This window comes from Neopsephotus bourkii, unplaced genomic scaffold (genome assembly GCF_033783945.1).
Source record: "Neopsephotus bourkii isolate Nb327-2 ecotype Australia unplaced genomic scaffold, CSIRO-AGI_Nbou_v1 NB_318, whole genome shotgun sequence".
In the NCBI taxonomy this organism is placed as follows: Eukaryota; Metazoa; Chordata; class Aves; order Psittaciformes; family Psittacidae; genus Neopsephotus; species Neopsephotus bourkii.
Genome location: NW_026900826.1, coordinates 9,617,465 through 9,641,533, shown reverse-complemented (window position 1 = coordinate 9,641,533; position 24,069 = coordinate 9,617,465). Strand labels below are relative to the sequence as shown.

Below are 24,069 nucleotides of genomic sequence, written 5' to 3'. Positions count from 1 at the left end.
CTTGAACAAAGTGGTTTTGTTGCTATGTGCCATGACTCACTAGGAAAGAGGAAATAAGTGACTGCTATCCACTGCTGGCCAACTAATTGTTTTATGAACACATCCCCTGATTCTTTTCCCACTAGGCTATGGCAAAATTACTCTCACTGGTTTTAACAGGTTTACATCTTCTGTCAAGTTATATTTATTGGTATGTATGTGTTGCCACAGTAAAGGAAGTAATAACTTTGCAGGTCCTGTTTCCTGTCATCAAACATTGCTGTTCATACAGAGAAATACCTGTTCTGGGAACTGAAGTTTGCCACTCACCTCTTCATCATCCCACAAGACTGGGTTGGACTGCTGTTGTTTCTGTTTGTTTCTTTGCTGTAGTAGTTCTCATATCCTATTGCATCTGCAACAGGGCAATAAAAATGAGATGTACACATCAGCAGAACTTCCGCCCCCCCGCCACCCCCAGCAATGCAACCCACTGTTGCAACCATTGGGCTGCTGGAGCAAACTGCAATCCAGCACCTATCTGCACTAGCCTATAATGTGGCTGGAGCAGCACAGGGGGACCTGGGGACTTGACGGAAGCCATTCAAGTGATTGTAAGCAGATATGTCTGTGGTAGAAAGGTGTGCTTGTTGTCGAGATAAGCACAGTCAAGGTCCTGAAGAACCATTCTAATAGCTGTGGCTAACCCTAATGCAGAAGGCAGTTTCCTCCATGACCGTTTCTTCTGTTGCCTCGAAGCTCAGGATTTAAGGGAGCGGAGCATGGTGACTGTAAGCCTGAGACCATGTTCATGAGACAATTGGCTGCAGTGTCTTTTGTTTCTCTTTCTTTTTCTCAATGTATTGAGGCAGGAGTTTTTGTCAGAGCTGGGAGATTTCTGAACCTTATTGCCAGCAGCAGTAATGAGCAATTTTCTGGTCTGTGCTTGATCTTGAGTGTCTCTACCTTTCATATCTCCCTTGTCAGCATTCTGAGAGCTGATTTGCCATTTACCCAGAGATATTTGGGTTTTGTTCTTAAACACAGCTATGTTACAGCTCCTTCATTCTCCCCCGTGGTGGTGTTAAGGGTGAAATTGAGACCGTTTCCAAGTCTAGCTTTACAAATAAAATAGTTACACATGGATTTATTTCTTTTTCACCTCATGGCTCCCAGTGTGGTTGCTTAGAGCTGCTGGCCACATGCCCTTTCTGCCTTCTCTGTGTTAAAGCCAAACAAACATGAGTGAAGTCTGTGATACCGTATTATCTCAGTTCTGATACCAGCAAATTAAGACTCTGGCATTGGACTTGGGCTAAAGGTTATGTTGACATTCTCACATTGGGTCAGCCAAGATCATAAGTAGAGCAGGCACGTACAACCAGTGTGAAGAATCCCTGCAAATAAGACTGAGGGTAATTAGTGAGCTTTCTGAGCATTTTAAGGGTCTCCTATTGCCCTTCTAGGTTGTTACCTTGGTAGTTCCTACTCTATAATGATTGTAAGATAAGGTAGAAGAGGGGAATGAGCAATCACATCAAGAAACTGAAAGACTGATGAAGGTCTGCTACACAATGCAAACCACACGTGGGCTCTCTCCTGCCTTCTGCAAATAATAAAACAGACCAATGGGTCACCATGTGCTACTGTGCAAACTCATTAGCCAGAGCTATGGAGATACAAGGATGTTATTTCCTGAACATGACACCTTCTAGGTGGCAAAATAAAAAAGCAACCCAAAAAACCCCAAAACCCATCAAAAAAGCAAGGCAGTTCTTTCTTTGCTTTTCAGAAAGCTCACAAGGGCTTTTCCCACCTATTTCTTATTAGAAATGAGTCCTGACATAGCCAAGAGCTCTTTGCAGAAAATTGCCTAGGCAACTGCAGAATGAGAAATCTCACATAGGAAAAAAGCCAACTAGCTGAGAATTACAGATTTCTTAGTATACAGAAGTTGTTTCACACTGTTGCAAGACACAGTACTCCCTTCTGCTAGTGCAAATGTAGTTTTTCCTTGGTAAATGCTCCTGTATCAGTGAATTTAAATCCCCAATGCAAGGAAAAATAAACTATAGCAGCAAAATGGCATCCAGTGCACCAGTATCAATATATTCATTTAAAATATTCCTCCCAATCCCAATTCTTAATCGTTGCAGGTGTAATGATGGAAAAGGCTGAGCGAAAACCAGGCTCAGTGCTCAATTAGTGGCAGCATCCAGCTCTGCTGAAGAAGTTCCTGGGGTGCAATTGCTGCCAGCTCCAAGCTCTGTGGTGAAATCAAAGGGGGGTAAGATGCTCGTGTATGAGATAACTATCCCCTGGAACAGGGATGTCAAACACCCTGCTGATGTTTGTGCCTATACAACTCCTGCCATGCACGGGTTTTATCAGTATAAAGTTTTCTTATGCCTGCATAGCTTATTCCCCACTCCGAATAGGAGTGAGCTCTGTTGATACTGTTGAGGGCATACTAAGGGCATTTCCTCTTTAACCTAGCAGTGTGGTGTTAGAGCAGATAGTGGAAGTGAACCAGTATCTGTGCATAGATTAAAAACAATGGAGGAAGAGATCTTTTCAGCATGGATAGGTGTTGTCAGCTGATGAAAAGATGAAATATGGCTTTTTTTTCCTCCTTTTACAAAGGCTGTGAATCTTTGTTTACTGCAGCAGCTGCACAGAAGTGCAAGCACCACTCAGTCTGTGAGTATCTTGTATTGTTGAAGTCAGAGGCTGTGGTTTGTATCTGGCCATGTGAAACATTAGATAGCCTCCTTTCTCATGATGCATGTGGCGAACTAGCCTAGAGCAGCATGTGTTCATTTTACAACTGCTCTTAGCTCTTGGTATCTCAATCTCCATTTCAGCCCAGAGGTTTTGATCATTGAAGTCAATGAAAAGGCTGCTTTGGCTTGAATGGGCAGTTTGTGAGCCTTGCATTGCTTCTGCATGCAAATGTTCGTTCAACATTGCCCCCAACTAGAGGCTTGCCTTTATACGAACAACTTCCTGAGGGGACAAAAGATGTTATTGCCCATTGGGCAGGTGGAACAAAACAAAATAGAAAGTCTGGTCTTTTCTGTGCTGCAGATGAAGAGGCAGCATCTCTGTCAAGGGGATACCATGGTGCAGTTACATGGTAAGTTGGCTCTGACTTGTCACCATTGCAGGAAATTGAGGTTGCTATCTCTGCAAGACAGTTTGCCACCTCCTTAGTGGCGTCAGCTCAGCTGTACTGTGAAATGAGCCCGGTTGCAAAGCCAAAACAACTTCTCTTTCATTTTTTTCCAGTTTTGGAGGGTTATTTTTGAGTGGTTCATCCATCTATGCCACTTACCATGCCACACAGGGAGCAGTGGCAGCACAGTGAGCAGGAAGTGAGCATGGGCGGGTGGCAATGAATAGCAGGAGCACAAGCTCTAAAGGACATGTACTGCACCAACTGCAGCCTCAACCTCCGGGGTGACTCATCAGACAAGTCCAATAGGAATAATTACCTGGAGGCTGTGTTCCTGTCATTTTAGTCTTAATGAAGTAGTCTATGTCTGACTCTACAACGCAGTTCTCCAAGCTTAACCGAACCTCTTCATACAGCTACAAAACAGAACCCAAGAATTGAATTTAATTTGTAACATTTCACATTCAATCAATGAGTAATGCTCTTCTAAACATTTTCCCCTTAAGAGACATTTTATACTTGGTACATGTCAGACCTGGATGGATCTTCAGCCTGTCCCCTGTACAGACATTCTTGTAAACACAGTTGTTTATTTGTGCTCTGGGTATTCTTTTAAGAGAGGATGCCAAAAGCAGACCAAGGCTTGTCAATGCAAGAAAGAAATCAGTAGCAGGAAACAACCATTCAGAGTCAAAACTAGTATATTCTTTGTCTTCCAATTTTGAGACCATGAGTGGATGCCTTCCTGAAAGTTGTGCCTCAGCCCAAATATACTCAGCTGAGCATTCTGGTAGCTGGAAGCACACCCAGCAAACTGAGGGGAGGAGACATGTAAGTGTCTATATCCAGGCATATATCTCGTTTACATCTGGAAGGGAACAAGCTAGACTGAGAATACCCCCCCCTCACTGAAACTGCACAACAGCCAGTTTGCTGTCAGCAGGCACAGAGAAGGGCAAGCTAGTGCTGTACTGCTAGAGCACTCTTTTCCTCCTCTTCCTCCTCTGCATGTAAAGTTACTTGGCAGGTGCCCCTACCTCATCATCCTTCACACACTGCATGGAGAGCTGGTTGCAGTGAACCCACAGTGAGTTGCGGAGGATGGTGATGCGGTCACACTCCTGGAGCTGAAAGACCTAAAGCCAAAGAGAGGATGTGATGTAGCCTCATGGTAGTTAGTTATTTGCATTGCAGGGAACAACAGGGCCAAGCTGGTAAGTCTGCAAACTGTTCTGAAGGATCCTTTGTAAAGGATGTCTTTGCAGCTACCGGAGAAGCTGCATCTACTTCCTTGTGCTCAAGAAGCTGTTTGAATTGATTGCACCAAATTAAAGTTATGTATTATAGACGAAAACAAAGCAGGGGAAAGGAATCAGGATCTGGATTTGGCTGCCAAGGATTTCAGAGTTGAGGTCCAGTCTGCTCTGAAATCTTGATGTTTAACAGATCAGTAGAGTACTAGTATGAAAAGGTATTTATGTTAGAGGAAGAGCCAAAACTATCCATCTCTGCCTTCTAAAATGGCTTTCCATACTTTTCTCTTTTGAAACTATGTGAGACTCTCTGGAATTGCCTCTCTTCACTTCTAAGTTTCTTTTCATGGTAAAGTGAAGGCATTTTTCGTTCTTCAGAGTTTAGTCCCTGCCTTCATCTGCCTGATTTTTCTCCTGTTGTTGCAGAGCTTGGGAAGAATGAAGGGGGAAGAGAGGGAAGTGTGAACTGAGCTGGGGGAAGAGGCAGATCAACTCTTACTTGAAGAACTTAGATCAGGGCGGTTTGATATTTTTTTTAAGTTATACTTCTATAAGTAGAACATAATTTTTTGGTTTCTAAGAGGTGTGAAACGCTCAGATGCTTCCAGCCATCTGTTTCCATCTCCATTTGCTAGTAATTATGTCCAGAACACCACAAATGTGTACAGTATTCAGCAGAACATTTAGTTGGGTGTGCTGCCTGCCATGTAATATCTTGCCATCTAAAAACTAAATAGTGAAAAAGGAGCCCATCAGAGGAATAAGCTGGCCTTGGGATCAGTTTCTGAGAGAAAGCAGAAAAAGCTTTTACCTGAGTGAAGGGTGGAGAATGGGTATTTCAATATCCATTCTGAATACAAACAGCCAATCTCTGCAGCCTGGCCCTGCAGGGGCTGCTGAAATAGCATGAGAGCTCACTGGGAATTCTCCGGGTAAATGATGTCCTGTCAGGAAATGCAGCTCAGCAAAGAGGGAAGCGTAGTGACTCTGGGCTTGTCAGGTCCTTAGCAAAGCAGAGCTGGGTGTTGTGTTAGACACATCCCTCGTGCTTGTGCGGTACACTGACAGTGAACCTGGACATCTCGTTCCAAGGAATAATGGCACTGCCCCCCCTATTCCATTGCTGCGCTTGCTAGCCAATAATTTGGAGTACGGGTGTGCAGCACTCAGCTAGAGACCTGAGTGACTTCAGCACTTCCACAGTCTCCACTATGAAGCCAGATGTTGGAAATCTTAAGCTGCTTTTTGTGCTAGTTACTAGCTTTAAATGCCTCAAAAAAATCTCTCGGTTCTTGTACCTGCAAGAACTTTTAAAAGATGTCCAAGATGCCCTTCCTTTATGAATGAGTTCAGCAGCAGGCAGGCCACAAGTTCTGTGGCTCTTCAGAACTTAGGCATGTGGAGAAATGAAGTGTGTTTGGTTGTGGAACAGCTCACTTGTACACTGGCTTTTTAAGAAGGGGGAAAATTAAGGCTTGGCAAAATTTCTATGGGAAGTCTGCTGTGCCAGCCATGGGACTTTCCAGTCCTCCCAGATAGGGAATATTTAAGAGGAAGCAGAGAACTGACAAGCTATGCTCCTGGCATTTTATTTTATGTGGAAGTAAAGCCTGCAACAAGTAAACATAGCAAAATCATACTTCAGCAGATGGGCAAATGTACTTGAAGGATTAATATGACCAAATATGTGGCTGATTTGGATGTCAGCCAGTTCCTGTAAACTGTTGTGCAAAGCTTACTAGGCAAGCACAGTTCTCTTCAGCCATCCTCAGCATAATGGGAACAGAGACTTCTCCACCACCACCTTTCAACTGAAAGATTAGTCCATGGCAGAGGGCAGGTGAATACAAAGTGCTGTGCAAAATAAAGATTCTGAAAGGAATCTGTTTGTTAATTTTTAATTAATTAATTAAATTCTTGTTTCTATTTTGAAATTCACTTTTAAAACTGAAAATGAATTTTCCTGTCTACATTTCTGTGCACTTTCTACTGATACCACATTTTGTCACAAAGCAGTTACTTGAGAAACAACCTTGTCTTGGCTGTGATGGATCATTCCTAAGGCTACTGTAGTCTTATGTTTAGTCTGGGTGAAAACTGGCACCAATAGATTGTACCAGGTCATATATTGCTCTGCTTCTCACACCTCTGCACTGATTCCCCTCCTTTGTATTTACATACATATCCTGGAGCAAGCAAGGGGAGTGCAGGCAGGACAGCTAGCAGCTGTGTCTAAATCAACTCCAGCTTTTGCAGTATTTTTGCAAAGACATCTACTGAGACTCCACATCGAGCAAACAGCAAAACCCGTGGGGCGAAATCTCAGGTCTAAGCCTGATACCTGCAAGTAAGATCAAATACAGAGCACACAAATATATCACTGCAAAAGTCAATGTTTACCTGGCAGGTTTTGATATGTTCCTGTTCCCACTCTGTCCTGACCTTATCCAGCTGCTCAATGTTCTGTTTGTACACATTCTCTGTAAACACACACACACACATAATAGAAATCCAACAGTTAGGGGAGAAAAATGATACAGCCTTTTTCTTTTCCCTCCTGTTGGGACTTTGCTGTGCGTCTTGCACTTTAGGCCTGTGGTTTGCTAGAGTATTGCAAGAATGTGTGAGTTTGAAACTGGTGGGCAACAGGGTATTTGGGGGTTTCTTTGCAGCTTTATACTAGAGTGAAGAGGATTCTCTCTGTGTGGTTTGCAGATCACCTGTAAACTTCACAGTGGGGATCATGCAAATTGGAGATGAAGAGCATCAGTGCTTGAGCACTGAGCATCATTAGGCTTGCTCTGTGCTGAGCCAGCCAGGTAAAACGTGCTTTACTGTAAACTCTTACATGAGCAGTGAGGGACAAGTCTGAACTCATGAACCAGCTCAGGTGACTGTTGGCCTGTCCTTTTGGACATGCACCGTGTTCTTGCCTGGAGAATGCTACCATGCTCATGCACAGGGAACCTGGTATCAGAACTGCGTATCTGGTTTGGGCTGACTGAGGGCAATTTGGGTATCATTCTTCTGTGCTTTCAAACTTGTCTTAAGGGAGCTTTTATTTCTTGGGTGAAGTCCCTAAAGGAGGTAATTACGAATTCTGTAATGAAAGAAGGAGACTTGCATTCCCACAAAGGAAAGGGAATGCAGGGGACTATCAGGTTGCTGTTCTTTAGAAGCTGCTTCATTAATCTTGGTGTGTAGGTGCCTTTGGGAAACCTGACTTCAAACAGAGGCGGCCAGGATGCTTTGGATGGTGCTCTGTCAAAATCAGCATGCTGGCAGAGCTTTGCTGAGAGAAATCTTAGTTCAGTTTTAAAGAGAGTATCACCTGCTTCATTTGCTGCATCTCTGCATTGCTTGGCTTTGTTCTGACTCTGAAACAGGAAAAGAAAGACCCCAAGTTAATTCCTGACCATATGGTTCGCTGCTGGCCCGGTTTTTTGCTGCCTGCTCCCTTTCCGCTTCTCAAACTTGCAAACACTGTCCTGCCTTTATGTGTGGTTCTGTTGAATGTGTGCTATGGAGAGGCAGGGACCAGCATTTCACAGATGCAGCTATGGGTCCGCTGACTTCAAGGGAAATCTGGCAATTTACATCTTTCCATGCAGACAGCCCTGCCATAGGAGCTTGGTGCCAGCATGATCCAGCCTGAATCTTGTGTCTGTTGGCTGAATTGGTTTTTCTTAAGTATTTGATGTGCTTTTCTAATAGATACTTACAAGCAGAAATAAATGGCAGTTGAAATTCTTCATCTTCCAAAGCTACTTATTTAACACAGATGAAAAGAATACAGCCTTTATAATACTTATAAATACTTATAATACAAATACCAAAGCATTTCCCAGGCCAACTCAGAAGCCTAAAAGCAAAATTCACCCTAAGTAGAACTTTTCCTTTTTAAAACCCTGCAGCTTTTAGCAAACAGGACTACAGCTATTATTGACAGCTCTGTACTCCCAGCTCTTTCTGCACAGATGGTGATGACAGTACATTAACACACGACTCTAGACATCAGTGTAATACATTCTTCCATCCTGCCCTTCAAGACAAGGCTCAGGTAGGGGTTCTTATGACCATATTCCTCACCACAGCTGGTTGGAAAATGTGTAGTAATCTGGGAACATGAGCTTCGTTCTTACCTGCTTCCTGGCCCAAACTGTTTGCAAGTGCTGCACAGAATTAAACAGCCCACAGTGTTTCTTGTGGGATGCCTCTGCACATTTCAAATGTGCTGGCATGTGTGTGGCAGTCATGGCAAGGAAGCACCCTGGATCCTTCTGTATGACAGGAGCTGGGTCAGGTTTTGATGCCATTGAAGCTGCTGAGTGTTCTGGTGTCATTTCAGTAGGGCCAGGATTTCATCCCCTCTCTGCAGCTAAACTGGAGGGTTTTGTTCATCAAAGATTAGCAAATGCTGGAAATAAAATGCGAAGTTGTGATGCTGTTTTTAGAGCCTCCATCCCCCTGCTCCTTGAGATGATTTTTGATCCTTTTTGCTTACACTGCACTGATTTTTATCGAGCCAAAGGGAGTTCATTTATTTTGTTTTCTCCATCTGTTCCGCTGTAAAATGTTCCCATTAAAAGTTAGTGAATTGTCAGCTACAAGTATCAAGACGATGCAATGAAGGACTGCAGTGCCTTAATTTCCAGTGATTTATTTTTGAGTTTGTAAATTTCATCGAAATTAAACTAACCATAAGGAGAAAAATGTTGAGGAAAAATATGCATTTTAATGTAAAATCCTCTGCCTACTAAATGTAAGCAGCTAAAAGGCAAATCCTACCGCATGACACACTTCTGACTTGTTCCTTCTTTATTAGAATTTCCAAGAAAAATCTCCTTCAGTTTCCCTTCAGGATCCATAGAACAACTGGATTATAGCCTGGGATACATTAATGGGATAGCTGAATCCCTCCCCAGCCTTTTTGAAAGCCCATGGCTTATTGCAGAACAAGATTGGGGTTACCAAAGCTTCTGAAGGAAGACCTCCTTGGGAAGGGGCTTTGTTTTCATTTTGATTTAAAGGGCTAATTAGAAGGGAATGAAGTCCCTGGCAGCCCACAGAATGGGTTGTTCAATAGGATCCTGTTGTACCTTGAAAAGATAAACCCCAAATAACACTGTCCTGTGAGGTACCTTTTCTGTTTGCTTCTGGTTGCCTGAAGCACTTGTCCGTTCAAAGGACTGCTCGGCCTCGTCCGCCTCCTTGCACTTCTGTTCATAGGTCTTCTTTGACTGTATGGAAATGAAACCAAGTGTGAGGGCCTGGGTTAGGGACTGTCTCCAATGATATCCTAGGCATTTTCTGGTTTGCAGTCTGAGGGGAAAATCAGCGCCAAAGTTGGAGCAACAGAAAAATAGGACTGAAGAACTGGGCTAGCAATTGGGTCCTTTTCCTGCAGCCCTGAAATTGTTTGGTTTGCACAGTTGCAGCCAGCTCTGTGCAAGGGTGCTCATGAACAAGCAGGCAGCTCTAGCACCATCAGTGCATCAGGAATCTGTCCGAGCTACAGGGCAGAGACAAACTTAGGAGCACACATTCCCATGGTGCCAGTGGGGATGGACTGTCATTCCTGTAGTGTGACTTGGAGCATCAGGTGCTGAAGTCAGTGTGTTCCCTTGCCCATTGCTCCAAGCTGTGAGACCAAGCCACCACCACATAGTCTTGGAAACAAAAGAAATCCTTCTTTACACAAGAAGACGTACGTGTCTTAGAGATTCACTTAGAATCTCTAATTTAAACTGTGTTTAAATTGAAATTGTTAGCACAGTTCCAGCTGTAGCACTGGCAGATCTGCAACTACTTTTCTTTAGAGGCAATTGCCCATTGGAAACCAAACCCAGCTGCCTGCAGTTCCAGTTGGAGAGCTTTCCTCCTGTTTACAAGGCTCCCTCACTGGTTTTAAAATTGTATTTACACAGACTGAAAAATTCCATGTGCTTCTGTAAGTATCCTTGCCTAGGAAGAATGAAATCCTGTGGGACCTGGGGCGTTGCTCATTCCAAATGACTTGCTGAATACTTATTTTGGAGACTCTCTTATTTTGGAGACTCTCTGAGTGCAGCAGAGATCAGCTTGCTCCTTGGAGCAGGAATCACAGCCTCTCTCTCACACACACTCTTGCACACTCACACACTGTTGACCTTTCTTTAACTATAGGTACAAGTGATGCAGATTCACCCTGCCTCAAACCAGGGCCTGTTTGCATTGAGAAACCTGCACAAAACCTCCTTGCTTACCTCCATTGTTTTCTTATAATGGGACAATTTGCTCTTTTGCATGCGCTCCATGGCAGACTCGTACTGTAAGAAACACACAGAATTTAGCATTTCTTGCCTCAGACCTTTTTCCCCCCTCTTCTAGTGGCAGGATGAGGAAAATGACTTCACTCTGCTTTTACTCAGGACAGTTTCTAAGTTACACTGACAGCATCAAAGTGCCAGGTAGAAACAATAATCCAAGATAATTCTGCTTCAGTGGTTGCCATTAATAGCAGAGAGAATGGAGATCTACATTTTCTCTGCCTCCCCCCCTCCTTTTATTTTCTTAATGAGATTAAACAGTGTAACACCAGTCACAGTGCCCATCAGCTCCGCCAGCAGAGTTCCTTTGCTGTTGCAAGAGTTTGATCCCACATCTTTGCAGACCAAACCACTGTCTCAGCACATGAGCAAGGGTACTTGTTCATTTTAAACACAAACAATCCCTGTGTAGTTTATATTCCTTTGCTTCTGGCAAAGTTATGCTCAATGCAGTTTGATTTCCATACCGTCATCTGGTCAGTTGTCCCCTAAGGACTATGCTGAACTCGCTTTTATGGCTTTAGTTGTGATATGCCCAGCCTTATGTGGCAGTGAGATATTCTCGTGTTTGGCAGGGTATGTGTTTCCTCATTGGGACTTTTGGTCCTTTATATTCTGCTCAAGCAAAACTCTCTGTGGGGGTACCCAGAGTCTTGCTTCGTTGGGCTAAATAGCACAGTCCTGAGAGCAATTCCAGTGAAACACAAATCACAGGATTTTGGGAGCTTACCACAAATGCTGACTATCCTGTCTAATGTTGACTCTCCCACAGCCACATGCTGGATGGAGCAAAAAGCTTGCCTAAGTTTCCAAAGCAGTTTTTTCCAGGTCTCTCTGTTTCCAGTTGTGTTTTCAGTAGGAGAGAATCATAGAATCATAGAATAGTTAGGGTTGGAAAGGACCTTAAGATCATCTAATTCCAACCCTCCTGCCATGGGCAGGGACACCATACACTACACCATGCCACCCAAGGCTTCATCCAACCTGGCCTTGAACACTGCCAGGAATGGAGCATTCACAACCTCCCGAGAAAATCTCTCTCTTTGGAAATCCTATGGCAAAGTGGTGGGGGTACAAACGATGATGAACTAGGTGCTTGCTGTCTGTAATTGCGTGCCTTATTTGCTTCATCAGATTGCAGTGGACCTCAAATCTCAGTAGCAGCACTGGTTTTACCTGCTTTTATATTCGGAGCCCCTTGCTATTCCAAGTTCTGGGTGTCAGGGTTGTAGACGCAACCCTTTTATGCCATTGGATATTGGTCATATGCATTTTCATTTGTTTAGAATTAGCCAAGAACTGAACATTTTACTCCTCCATCAGTGCTTTCAATGTTAAGTGACTGTCCCATCTTTGTCTTCAACCCCATGGAACCAGAGAAGGTGTTAAGTGACCACTGTTGTCTCTATTGGGAGCTACTCTTTCAAGGGACTTAGAGCTGGATACAGCCATAGGGAATGAAATGGCCTTAAAGGTACTGAAATTTTTGTTATACAGCATCAACTAGATGCTGTTTATTCCACGTATTTGTAATAGAGCATATACTGGTGTTGCATTCAGTATGATAGTAATTTGCTTTTATGTTTCTAAATGTTTGCATTACCCCTTCATCTTAGTGCGCGTTAGAGATGATGGAGGATCATACCAAAGAAACCCAATTAGCAAGGGTATTAAAAAGAGCAAAGGAGGAATTATGGTCTTGCAGGAATAATAATAGTATCTGCAGTTACACCCGAGAGAGTAAAAGTGAGTAAAGCCTCTGTCTCCTGAGTTCAGAGCACTGCTTTATTTCCAGCTGGGAACAGAAGGAGATTTTCTGCCACAGCCTGGTGTATGGCATGAGCAGGGCACACTGGACACATTTCATCCTCTTGGGCAGTATTCACAGCCCCTGGCTGGAGACAGGCCATCAGCATGGACTATTGACCCAGTCCGTTTTGACGTTTCTCTAGTTCCTCACCTTTTTCCTTTGTTCCTTCTGTCTTTCTCGGAACTCCTCTATTCCTTTCAGTTCATCCTTCAGCATTACTGCTAGCTGGAGATGAGAGTTTCCAACACTTTCAATTTCTAAAGCAAATCAGAATTCACATACAGTCAGTGGACAGGTTTTGAAATACGAAGTCATGTTTGTCAGGAGATGTTTCTGGGATGTGGCTACTGCATGACTTGTTAATGTACAAAGCAGCCGTAACAAATGGCTTCCCTATGTTTCTGCATGCACTGACATTGCTGAGGGCTCCCACAATCTCAATAAGGCTTACTGCAGGTCCTCTCAGGGCTGCACAATGCATGGGCAACACTCCTTGCTGCAGAGGAGGAGCACGCACTCAGAGCAGCCTTGGCAAGTGCGGAGCCCTGTTTAACCCAGTCATCTTCTGGGGCTGGAGGCCAGATGTTGTGGGGCAGAGGGAGGGAAGGAGCCCTGGCCTCTACCACCATCCCCTGGATTGTCATTGCCTCTGCTTCCAGTTGCACCCAGCCTTGTACAAGTGTCATTAGAGGAGGCTGCAAGCTGAGAATTCCACAGGGTTGGCAGGGATTGATTGAATGTCAGAGCACCTGGCTGATGCTGTTTGAAGTGGCCGCTAACTCTTCTCCATTTGTCAGCATTCGTGCCCCTGAAATGGAACCCCACCATTTCCAGCAGTATTGAGCTCCCCCACCCAGGCTCTAAAAATACCTTCATTCTCCAGCTGCCTTTCAAAGGGTGATTTTATCTAAGCAGCAGGTGCCATAGCCCCGGCGCTGTGATGGTGCTGCATTTTCTGTGTGTGGAAGGGTTTTGTTCAGCCTTGGGTACATTTAGAGAGCGTGCTGGTTTAAGGCCGGGGGCTTGCAGCAGGGGGAACAGAGCTGGTATCTTGTGACCTCATCCAGACAAAGCTAATGTGAGGAACAAGCCATTTTCTTTGCCACCAGAGAGTGGGTTGAGTGCCCAGCCTTGGAGGACTCCCAGTGAGTCCTTTCCCTCCATTCTCCACACTATAGACTGGGATAGGAAAGTTGGAAATAGAGGGGGGAAAGAGGATAAAGACCCCCGAGGGGGTGAGCACATTGTGTGCCTGTTTTACCCAGGTCAGAAAGGAAGATGTAAGTACTTACGTTGCTTGAGCCTCTCAAATGCTGCCTTCAGTGTGCTGTGAGGCAGAAACAAGTGCACATTATTAGTATGGGCTTCTAAGGACTGTTAATCTAGAGAAAAAGCTTTCCCTCAAAATAGGGGATAAAACTCTTAATAGTCTTGTAATAAAAGTTGACCACGTTAACAAGCACAACAGCATCAATCTGTTCCCATCAGGAAATGCGATAAAATGCTCCATGAAGCAAGGAATTGTGCTACTCCTCATGTGCACCCTCTTTTTTAATCCCACTCTATTTGTGGCTGTGAACGTTAGCAGGCGTTTCTCTATTCATGCACCTTGCCCATGGTTACGAGTCGACTGCATGAAATAAAGACGGTCAAGGGGAACTGGGGTTTGGAGCACTAGTCTGAAGGGTAGAGCAAAACCAGCTCCACCCTCTATGTCGAATGCGGCACCAGCAGATTCTCCTCCTCGGTCACCCTTGCAGCTAGAGCAGCTCCGCTCTGCAGCATCCTCCGTACGGCGCTTCCCGAGCACCCCCGTGTGGCACAGCTCGCTCTCCTTCAGCACACCCGAGCCGTGCGGAGAGCCTGGGGAAGCTTTGAAACCCTGCTGCTCCCGGGGATTTTCGGCAGCCCAGAAGCACAGCATGAATAAATCAGGCCTCGGTGCTGGGCTGTGAAGTACAGCGCGGAGATGAGCAAAAGGAGATGTTATGCTGCTCGTCCAGATGGACCTACATAAATAAGTGGTTCTACGATGTAGAGTTGCAGAAGGGCATGAAAGGGCAACAACAGATTGCTTGGTGTCCTGGTCTTTTTGAAATCCAGGGTCCATTTTAAGCAAGCACCAGAGATACCAGAGAGAAGTGGTGGGAAAGAGCCTAGCCTGTAAGAGCATTTTCAGCTTAACCTCCTCTAGCTCTGAGCCTGCAGGCTGGCAGGGCATTTCTATACACAGAAGCCAGGGCTGTGGTGTGAGCTGGAGGTTTCCCAGGTTAGAAAGCGTGTCTTCAAGCCCCAGAGTGTTCCCTCAAGAAACAGGTCTGGGATCTCCATGGAGCCCTGGTCTATGCCAGGTGGGCACCCAGGGAACAGCCTGTTAATGAAGCCCCTGCAGTCTTCCTGGCTACTAGGAGAGCCCAGAAGAGGATGCATATCACTTCCCAGCCATGTGCAGCTGCAGATGGGTAGGGAAATTCTGTATCTCCTGGGCCGTTTCAGGCGCCTTAAGAGACACATGAAGGATCCTAATTGCCCTGTGTTAATTTAGGCTGGACATCTGTTTCCTAATCAAAGCTTGCTCTCCCAGTAGCAGGGCTGCCTTGCCAGGCATAACTAAAATTGCACAGGAGATGGGAAAGGCTGGACCTCTCCTCAGTGATACTGCTTTGCAGTCCACTGCCAAATCCACGTTGGTATAGAAATATGAGGAGAAGATTTTCAGGCAGGGAAGATGAGTATTGAGGTAACTGCTTGATTCTTTCAGCTGTCAACTAGATTGGTTGAGGTGAATCTCCTGAGACAGGACAGGAAACGTGCTGGATTGAGTACTTTTGAGTACTGTCCTAATAATACTTAAACATTTTGAAGGCTCATTTTAGAGGGGAAAAGAAACAAAACCCTGATATGAAATATTGATGGAAACAGAACTCTCACCACACAAAGGAAACGAGCTAAGCTAGTTAAAAGCTTGCAATTAAAAGGCAGGTTGAATATGAGCAGCAGAGAGAGCTTTTGCTCACCCCAAAGCTCTAATGGATTATTTTGAAAAAATACAAATATTCAAGGAATAATAAATTGCTTTTTTTAGAGTGGATTTTCCAATAGAAGGTGGAGAATATGCCAACAGCTCCATGCTGAAACGGGTAAATGGTGCCATTTAAAAAGCAGAGGACACCTGCAATCTGCACATACTCTGTGCATGCTGTGTTGATCTCTTGTGCCCAAAGACTGCTTTTTTCCACGTGCTGCTGGTGATTCAGGCTATACAGAGACTGGCAGAACTGCCATGGTGCATACTGAAACCAGCACTTTCTCAGTACGTATCAAGGACAAAAGCAACTCCCTGCTTTTCTGTTTTCCAGGCGCCTGAGCTACCAGAGCAGCTCATGATCCATAAGCCATACATGAAGCTTTTCTCCTCTTTGCTGGCTCTCTGTGAGGACAAGTGTGTCATCTGGTATAATAACACATCTGGTTCTGACCTGGAGAGGGACCAGTTTGCTCCCTGCATGGTCTCAAATGGTCTTTCCAGAAAGCTCTGGCCTTTTGCTCCTTGCACAGAAGATTTGTCCAGCCAGTTCACTAGCTGCTGACTGGGACAAGGCCACAGTCCATAAGTAGATTGAAAAAGGCTTCAGCCATTTCCTTCCTTATTTCTGTAATAATCTCCTATAATCATTGGCTTAGATACCTCATCCTTATGGGGCTCAAGGGAGTACCAAATACATTATTTGCCAAGTGATGTGTGGGAGAGAAAAAATAAATCCAATTTTGATCCATGGATCCATCAGGTATTCCCTTAGGATTTGGGGCTGCTGCAGCAGTGCTACAGATTAGCTCCTTGTTGCTTCTATGGGTTCTGATTAGATCAGTGAAATGCAGCATTCCAATGCTTTGGGGGGTTTAATGGAAGCAACTCATGTAGCTGACATCCAAGTGAGTTTTAATTAATCCAAGTGGCTGTGCTGGTTTGTATGTACAGCATCTGTTATCCATTTCTCATGGGTGGGTCTGACTTTCTAATGGGATTGATAAGGGCTTTATTGCGAAGCATCAGAAGTGAGGGTGTCTCACCTTCCTGGATACTGAACGAGTTCTGTCCTCCCTACCTGGAGCCCTCTGCAGATGCCCCCTTGAAAACAGGGTTGGACACAAATTCACTGTGGTGTTTGTTAAAGGACTCCCCCTTGGACATCTAAAGATTGGATTTGTCACAATGCATTTCTGGCAGAAACAGGATTGATCCTGAATCCGGAGTAAAGGGAACAGATAGAACCTGTGCAACAGCAGCTCTGCGGCAACTTCGGGTGATCTTTGCCATCTAGTGGCTAAAATACTCTTACCGTCTTCGGGAGCACCCACCCTGGCTGCTGCCTTCTGGTTCTGTACTCTCCTGCTGCTCCACTGCAGCGGCATTGAGCTGCTCTTGTAAAAGCTGCATTCCCCAGTGCTCGTTTTTTCCGTTGGAGAAGGACAACAGCAGAGCTTTACAACAAAGCTCACCCATTGTTCAGCATTCTTGTTCGGTAGACTGCAAAATGCTTTCCAAAATGAACTTACCCAGATTTACCCAGCACACCAAAGCTGGGAAGGCAACCCTGTGTCTCCAGGGCACTGACTGCTAGTCCCTGTGGCTCTCCTCTGACAGGATAAGCATTACAGAATGCATCATTTGAGAGCTTGGCTTGATTTCTCTCCCAGCAGAACCTGTCCCCTGCTTCCCAGGCAGCAAATGCTTTCTGTATTTGAGTACTTTGTTTGGCACTTGCCCACCATCATAGTCCAGGTATGAGGAGCAGTGCATCTGATCATTATCCTTTCAACTCACACATTGTGCAGAGTTAGATTGTACTTGGTTCAGGAGGGGGACGTGATTGGAACAGCATGGGATGTGGACTTGTCCTGAAGACTTGTGGACTTCTGAGTGGACTTGTCCTGGCTGCTCTCTGTGTTTGCTTCCTCTCTGTTTTTGGACCTGGTTTTTGCTAGAGACCTGGGCTGTTGGTGGACAGCAGACCTGTGTGACATGAGGACCACCAGGAAATGGACTGTAGGAAGGCCCTGGTACCTTCCCAGTCGTCCAAAGCTGAGTCTCATGGCACCAGAGGTGTACACAGCAGAGCCATCTCGGTGGCAGTGCAGGTCACGGGCTCACTCACCACCTACATGGTTGCACCACACCTTTTTGTTTTCAGCTTTAGCCTTGATGTTTGGGGCAGTTTTATATATATATACTTGCCTTTAGAGACTGGTTTGAGTAATTCAGAGACTCCCTTTACCTCTTGTACACAGGAAGGTAAAACGGGCCCTTCTAACCGGAAAACCACAGGTCTTTTTTAATTTTCTTTCTGTCTTTGCTTGGTGAATAGGAGTGTGCAATAACCTCACCTCCCTTTCTGGTGGGTTTCAGTTTGAACAGCAACGTGATCTACAATGTTCTGTTCTTATTGTAATTGTTAAGAACACTCTTTCTGAAATGGAGAGAATTCTCTGCCACATGACCTCTACAAAGCACTTCCCAGCAGACCTCTTCACCCTCTCTCTCCAGTAACTTACATCCTGATAATGTGGTTACAAAACCAACCCAATGCCAGTCTCCTCTGAGGCCATGGTTAGTATCTCTCCTCCTGCCACTCAGGGAAGAAAGACCTGATGTAGTTTAACCAACATTTGTTTGTGTACAGCCCAGTGACAGCAACAAAGTGTGGGGACCCAAGGTCAGAAGCATCTGGTCTCAAATAATTTGCCCTTGGGACTCTGTCTGCATTGCAAAAAGGAAAAGAAGGGGGAGGTGGTGTCCTCTGTGAACAGGGAGGTACCCAAGCCACTACCAGACACACAGCAGAGTGTTGCCTAGAAGAATGGCATCTAACATTGCTTAGCAGGGATGTGGTGAAAACATCAAAGACTTAATTTAGCCAGGAGGTTTTCTTCTGGCTCTCAGAGGAGCTATAAACAGAAAGGCAAAACTGCTCCGTGGTGCAACTGGAAAGATTTCTGCACAGGTCCCAGCTGTGGTGTGATGTAGAAGCCACCTGTAAGTGCACAAGAGGCATGAGCAGCACCCCTTCTCTGAGCAGGGCATGTCTATAAATTCATGCTAGCAAGGCACTGGCCAGCATGAGCAGTCATGAAGGTAGCAACCAGTGTGGAGGGTTGCTCTGGTGCTGCAGTGTGTATGTACTGTGTTTTGCTCCTGGTGCTCAGGTATTTTCAGATAAGGGTCAGAAATGGAAACAGCCCCAGACTGAATGAGGGATGTATCATCACTCCCAGGGCTGGTTACTGGGAGCACAGATGTATCACTCCAGACTTTGCTGGGGCAAAGGGGTAAACAGGATGGTATTTCCATGTACCTTCCCTTCTCTATAGATCTGTGCTCATAGACTACAGATCAGACCCCTTGTGACTCCAGAATGACCTCTGCTATTCAAAGGATAAACCCATCCAAACATCTTTTATGCCTTCAACATAAAAATAAACTTCCCCATATCTCTTGGAAAGAGAGCAGCGCTGCTCAGAAGTGCGTATCCCCATCACTGGAGAGCTTACCTAGACTGGATGTGACAAGAACTGAGCAGGGCCTTAGCTCTTTCAAACTATGTGTTTCCATAGTCCTGAAAGCTCAAAGCACAAGTTTATATGCTCTGTGTGGGTTCAGAATGTTTGAGTGGAGAATAACTAATTATGGAAGGATGTGACCTTCCCAAATGCCTTTTAGCTTCAGTTCACAAATGCCTGCTTTGTGTGAATAATACAGAGAGTTCTGTATATTAAGTGACAGTTGCCCTATATTTATACACAGGAAGCAGCAATTGGCATTTCGTTACAGATGCCCTCACCTCACGCTCTTTGAAATATTCTATTTCAGGCATTGCAGAGAAGGGCAGAGTACACATAGGCTTAATGGAACAGCCCTATCCCAAGATCTGAAGGGGATGGCAGTGGAAAAGAGGGAAGAAAAACAGTAGGAAATCATATACATGAGAAGAGACAGGCAGAGCAAATGACAGAAATAGCTGTTGTCAGAATAGGCAGAATTTAACCAGCGACTGTTTACATCAGTTACTGTACAAAAAAAACAGAGCTCCCAGAGGCTCTATTTCAACTGAAGCTGGGGATGTATCTGAAAACTGGGCTCTGTTTTCATGTTGTGCTGCTGAAGAGGTGCCCAAAGCTACTGCGTGGAAATTCCCAGTCACCTTGCAGCCGGAAAGGTGTTTCCTCTTAAAGGCATGAGGTGTGCTGAGAATCATTTATAGTGTGTGGAGACATCACTACTGTGTGCACTACCAGCAAACACTTGCAAACTTGATCTCAAATACCAGGTTTCTGTGCATCCTCTCCCACATGAGCAACACAGAATATGGAAAGTGCAAATCAACACTGCAGTTTGAACTTAGAATCATAGAATCACAGAGTGGTTAGGGTTGGAAAGGACATTAAGATGATCCAGTTCCATCCCCCTGCCACAGGCAGGGATGCCTCATGTTAGACCAGGTTGATCCAAGCCTCATCCAACCTGGCTTTGAAAACTGCCAGGGATGGGGCAGCCACAGCTTCTCTGGGCACCCTGTGCCAGCACCTCAGCACCCTCACAGGGAAGAGCTTCTGCCTTAGATCTAACCTGACCTTCTGCTGTTCCAGTTTGAACCCATCAACCCTTGTCCTATTGCTACAGTCCCTGATGAAGAGTCCCTCTCCAGCATCCTTGTAGCCTGCAGTTTATTTAGGAGATAGGACCTCATATGCTTGCCCTGTTATTTCACTCCTCTCCTGGGACCTAGTGTTTGGGAGAGCCTATTAGGCTGAAGGGCTTTTGGTCTGAGCCTCTGTGACCCTCTTGCCGCCTTGCATTTAGATTCAAGTTGTGTGCATCCTCCTGTACACTAGAATGAACTTGCCAAGATCTATAGCACTGCTCAGCGAGATCTGTGTCATGGCTTGGGAAGAGGACCTCTCTCCCTTCCCTGTAGGAAGTAGTTTCTAGCAGCTGCAGTGCTCAAGGCAAGGGCAAGCAGCCTGAATTTGCTTGAATCAGTCAGGACTATTGAACGATTGTGCCCTGTGGCTGTTAGGCAGCACTTAAAGGGAACTTCTGTTTCTTGAACTGGAAGCTGGAGTGTTTGTTTGCTATGCCCATGGTAACCAGCACCAGCTTCTTTCAGAAACCCTGTCCTTGCTTTCTGTTGTTTTGGTTTTAATTTTTAAATAAAAGATAAAGTTTTTCTACACCCACAGGCTCACCATGGCCGTTTCCAATACTGGTTTAAAAAGGAGCAGTGAGGATCTTGCTGACGTCAGCCTGCACCTCCTGTAGCAGTGCTAAAACCATGTCCCCTGCTAGTTCTCAAGTCAAAGTGATTCCTTGTGTTCCTGGTGCTGCAGAGTCTGCAGATGGAGACACAACACTGTCCTCTTTTCCCAGGTCATGATGTTATATCACTGCTGGCACTCAGTAGTGAAGTGTCCTAGAACAGTCTTGGCTTGTCTCTGCCAAGCACAAGCACCCCCAGAGGTCAGATCTCCAGCAGAGGAGCTGTAAGGATGCTGAGGGAGCAAGCACTAGACAGCGTATAGGATGGAATCCTGATGGCTGCTGTCACCTAAATTTTCCTCAAAGCAATGGACAGTGGTCCCACAGTTGCTGTTACATTTCAGCAAGCCTTCCTTACTATCTTGCTGTGAGGCAGCAGCATATTTCTTCATCTGTGTCTTTCAGTGAATCATAATGGGCAGTTGGATCTATTTATACCTTTAGCTGAGTTCAGCAGTTTGCTCCAGCTGAAGCAAAAGTCTGGGGGAGAAGGAAATCTCTTTGATTCACTGGGGTAGAAGGGAATCTTTTTTCTCTACATATTTCAATTTCCAAAGGTTTGAGATGGGAAGAACAGGACAGCCATCAGGGATTGTGTTTCTGAAGTTGGAAAGAGATGTTAACATTGGTACTGGGTTGACATATGGCTGCCCATGATGTGGAGCAGTGCCACCAAATCCAGTTGGGCAGATCTGGTGTTGGCTGGGGGGAGAGATGGGTTTGCCAAAAGGCCCCTGCATGGGGACTGCTGCTCAGTCCAGCTTCCTGCCACCTCTCCCCTGCTCTGCCCTTCCATAGCGGCTACAGAGCATCACTTGGATGCTCCACCACTGGTGGAGTGATGGGAGGTTTCTGCAGCCAATTCATTTCAGAAGTTGTGCTAAACAGAATTAATTGGCCTTGCAGTTGTTTCTCTTAAGGTCTTCTGGGTATTTTCTGATACTGGAAGGTTTTAGGTGGTTGTTGTGGATGGATTTTCTATGTTCTTTTTATCGACTTTTTGAAAGGGTATTGGGGACCTTCCTGCTATTGAGAACTACTGGGGTGTGAAATGATTTCTGAGGAGAAGTGACAGAAAGCCTTAGTATCTGAAAAGTTTTAAACATGACTGAAATTAAGACTACAGGATAATAATTTTGCACTAGCAAGTAAATGAGTGATCTAAAATCAGTAGTTCCTGCTCCTCTGCAATACACAACATGGAGTCAGTAATTCCTGCCCTCTACAACACAGAGCATTAAATCAGTAATTCCTGCCCTCTGCAATACAGAGCATGGCTCAGGAAACGCTGTGAAATGTTCTGCTAAAAACATCAAATGTCAAATGCAATTGTCTAATGCAAGTTTTAGGTACAAACACGTGCACACACCTTCACTAGACTTTATTTGCTCCTAAAAGCTGCATTTCAAGATGTGTACAGTCCCGTTCAACCTGTCAGTCACTTACAATACTGTTAGGACTGAGTGTGCCAATAGGGAGTCCTTTGAAGAGGAAGCACTTAGAATAATGCACAGGGATATTTGTAGCGTAGTTTTTTCAAGCTCTTCTTATAGGTATTGCAGAGGTTCCCTCCCACCGGTCTCCCTGAAGGACTGTCCTTGGGAGCAGAACTGCTGCCAGCAATCAATGCCACACAAACAACACAAGCTTCACACCATATCACAAATATTAAGGTATTAAACCCAAATACTTCCCTCTGTGAGTTATTCCAGCCTTTGGATAGACCCCGGTTCTCTCTGATTTATAGTGCCCTTCACTGCCCATCTGTATAACCCCTTAAACACCCAGAGAATGCTGGATGGCAGAAAGCAAAGTGTCCCCTCTCTGCTTCAGCACAGAGACAGAGAGACATCAGCTCAAAGCTGGTCACTACCAGCTCTGAAGTATGCTTTGTTGGGATATTCAGCCTCCTCTCTCTACGTCAAGCTATAAAATTGCTGGATCAAAGTAGAGCTGCACCTGAGTCCAAACTTCCCACAGCTTGAGGGGAAACTTGGATCCATATCCCAATTCTGGGGCTTGGCTCTGCCTCTAAATCAAGCTCTTATAATCTCTTAGAAAGAGTCAGACCCATGAATTAACCACTAAGTCACAGAAGGGCAGCCAGAGCTGGCTGTTTCTGCACACGTTTGCTCTGCCTGCCTTGCATTGCCAGTAAAGGTATCTAGGTAGATCCTTTGGTTAATCCTGGAAATCTTTGCCTTTACTTTGGGAAGAAGCTGTGCATTATTCATCTGCTATTTTAACTTCAAAATGATTTTTTCTTCTCCTTCCTTTCCTCCGATCAGGTCAGTGAATTGAGACACCAGGAGATGGTAGAAGCCATCTCCAGCAGCCTTTGCAAGGAGCCTTGCTGCACCTTACTGCATCACTCAGAAGCAAGGGAGAGGCAGGGGGCACTGAGGGAGGAGAGGCTTGCATGTTCTCTGGAGTCACCCTCAGTGCTCTCTGCACTACCAGGCGCTTGGGTAACACAAGTTTCCCTGTTAGCCTGGATGTGCCACCACCAAATGGATAGGAAGTGCTACAGGGATTGCCTTGCACTTCCATGCCATGGTGGTGCAGGGGTTTGAGGTCAAGCTTTCCCATAAGCTCTGAGCAGGAAACCACCCTCACACTGAGAGTGGTGAATTAATGTGAAAAGGAGACTGCAATTAAGAAATGAGATATGGGATGGATGAGGGTAGTGGGCCCCAGGGATCAATAGAGCTGTTCTGTGTTTGATTGAGGTCTTCTCTTTCAGACTTGTCTTCTGTGACCCCAAATCTTCATTCTGTGCCACCTTATTACTGTATTATTACTTGTTGCAATAATGACAGAATGTCTCATTATTGCTGCTACCATCAATAATAGCAGCAGTTTATCAGCAGTGTTTATTAAGTTAAATTCCATGCCAACATATATCTTCCCCTCACAACGCAATTTATATGTGATCTCAGATAGCAGTGGTAGAAGACAGAGAAAAATCTGTGTCATTTTAGTATTTCAGTTGTTCATTGATTTATTTCAAATTAAGTCCCTTCAAAGAGGTTTAAAGTTTGTGTTCCTAAACTAAGTCTTTTTCCTGCTGCTACAAACTGATTTTTGGTGTCTTTACACTTTGCATTTGTTTTGTCACGGTTTCTTCGTCTCCACCAGCTTCCCAGAATTGCCAAGCCACCATCCTAAACAATTCACAACCTTTTCCGTTCCCTTTTCCCCTCATTGCTTAGTTTGGTTTTGGAAGCATT

General features: G+C 45.0%; 1 protein-coding gene across 2 annotated transcripts in view; it reads right to left on the bottom strand.

Annotated features, from left to right (window-relative positions):
* PSTPIP1 (proline-serine-threonine phosphatase interacting protein 1) overlaps nt 1-24,069 on the bottom strand; it is a 52,862-nt gene that overhangs the window by 5,724 nt on the left and 23,069 nt on the right. Inside the window, exons 4-12 of one of the 2 annotated variants that reach the window (XM_061347690.1) lie at nt 13,818-13,852; nt 12,676-12,782; nt 10,653-10,715; nt 9,549-9,647; nt 7,739-7,784; nt 6,808-6,887; nt 4,192-4,290; nt 3,474-3,570; nt 310-394 (exon numbers count right to left, since the gene is read on the bottom strand). In XM_061347690.1, the coding sequence (XP_061203674.1) occupies nt 310-394; nt 3,474-3,570; nt 4,192-4,290; nt 6,808-6,887; nt 7,739-7,784; nt 9,549-9,647; nt 10,653-10,715; nt 12,676-12,782; nt 13,818-13,852 (711 nt within the window). The remainder of the gene's footprint in view (nt 1-309; nt 395-3,473; nt 3,571-4,191; nt 4,291-6,807; nt 6,888-7,738; nt 7,785-9,548; nt 9,648-10,652; nt 10,716-12,675; nt 12,783-13,817; nt 13,853-24,069) is intronic. The other variant, XM_061347691.1, reaches the window with a different exon arrangement.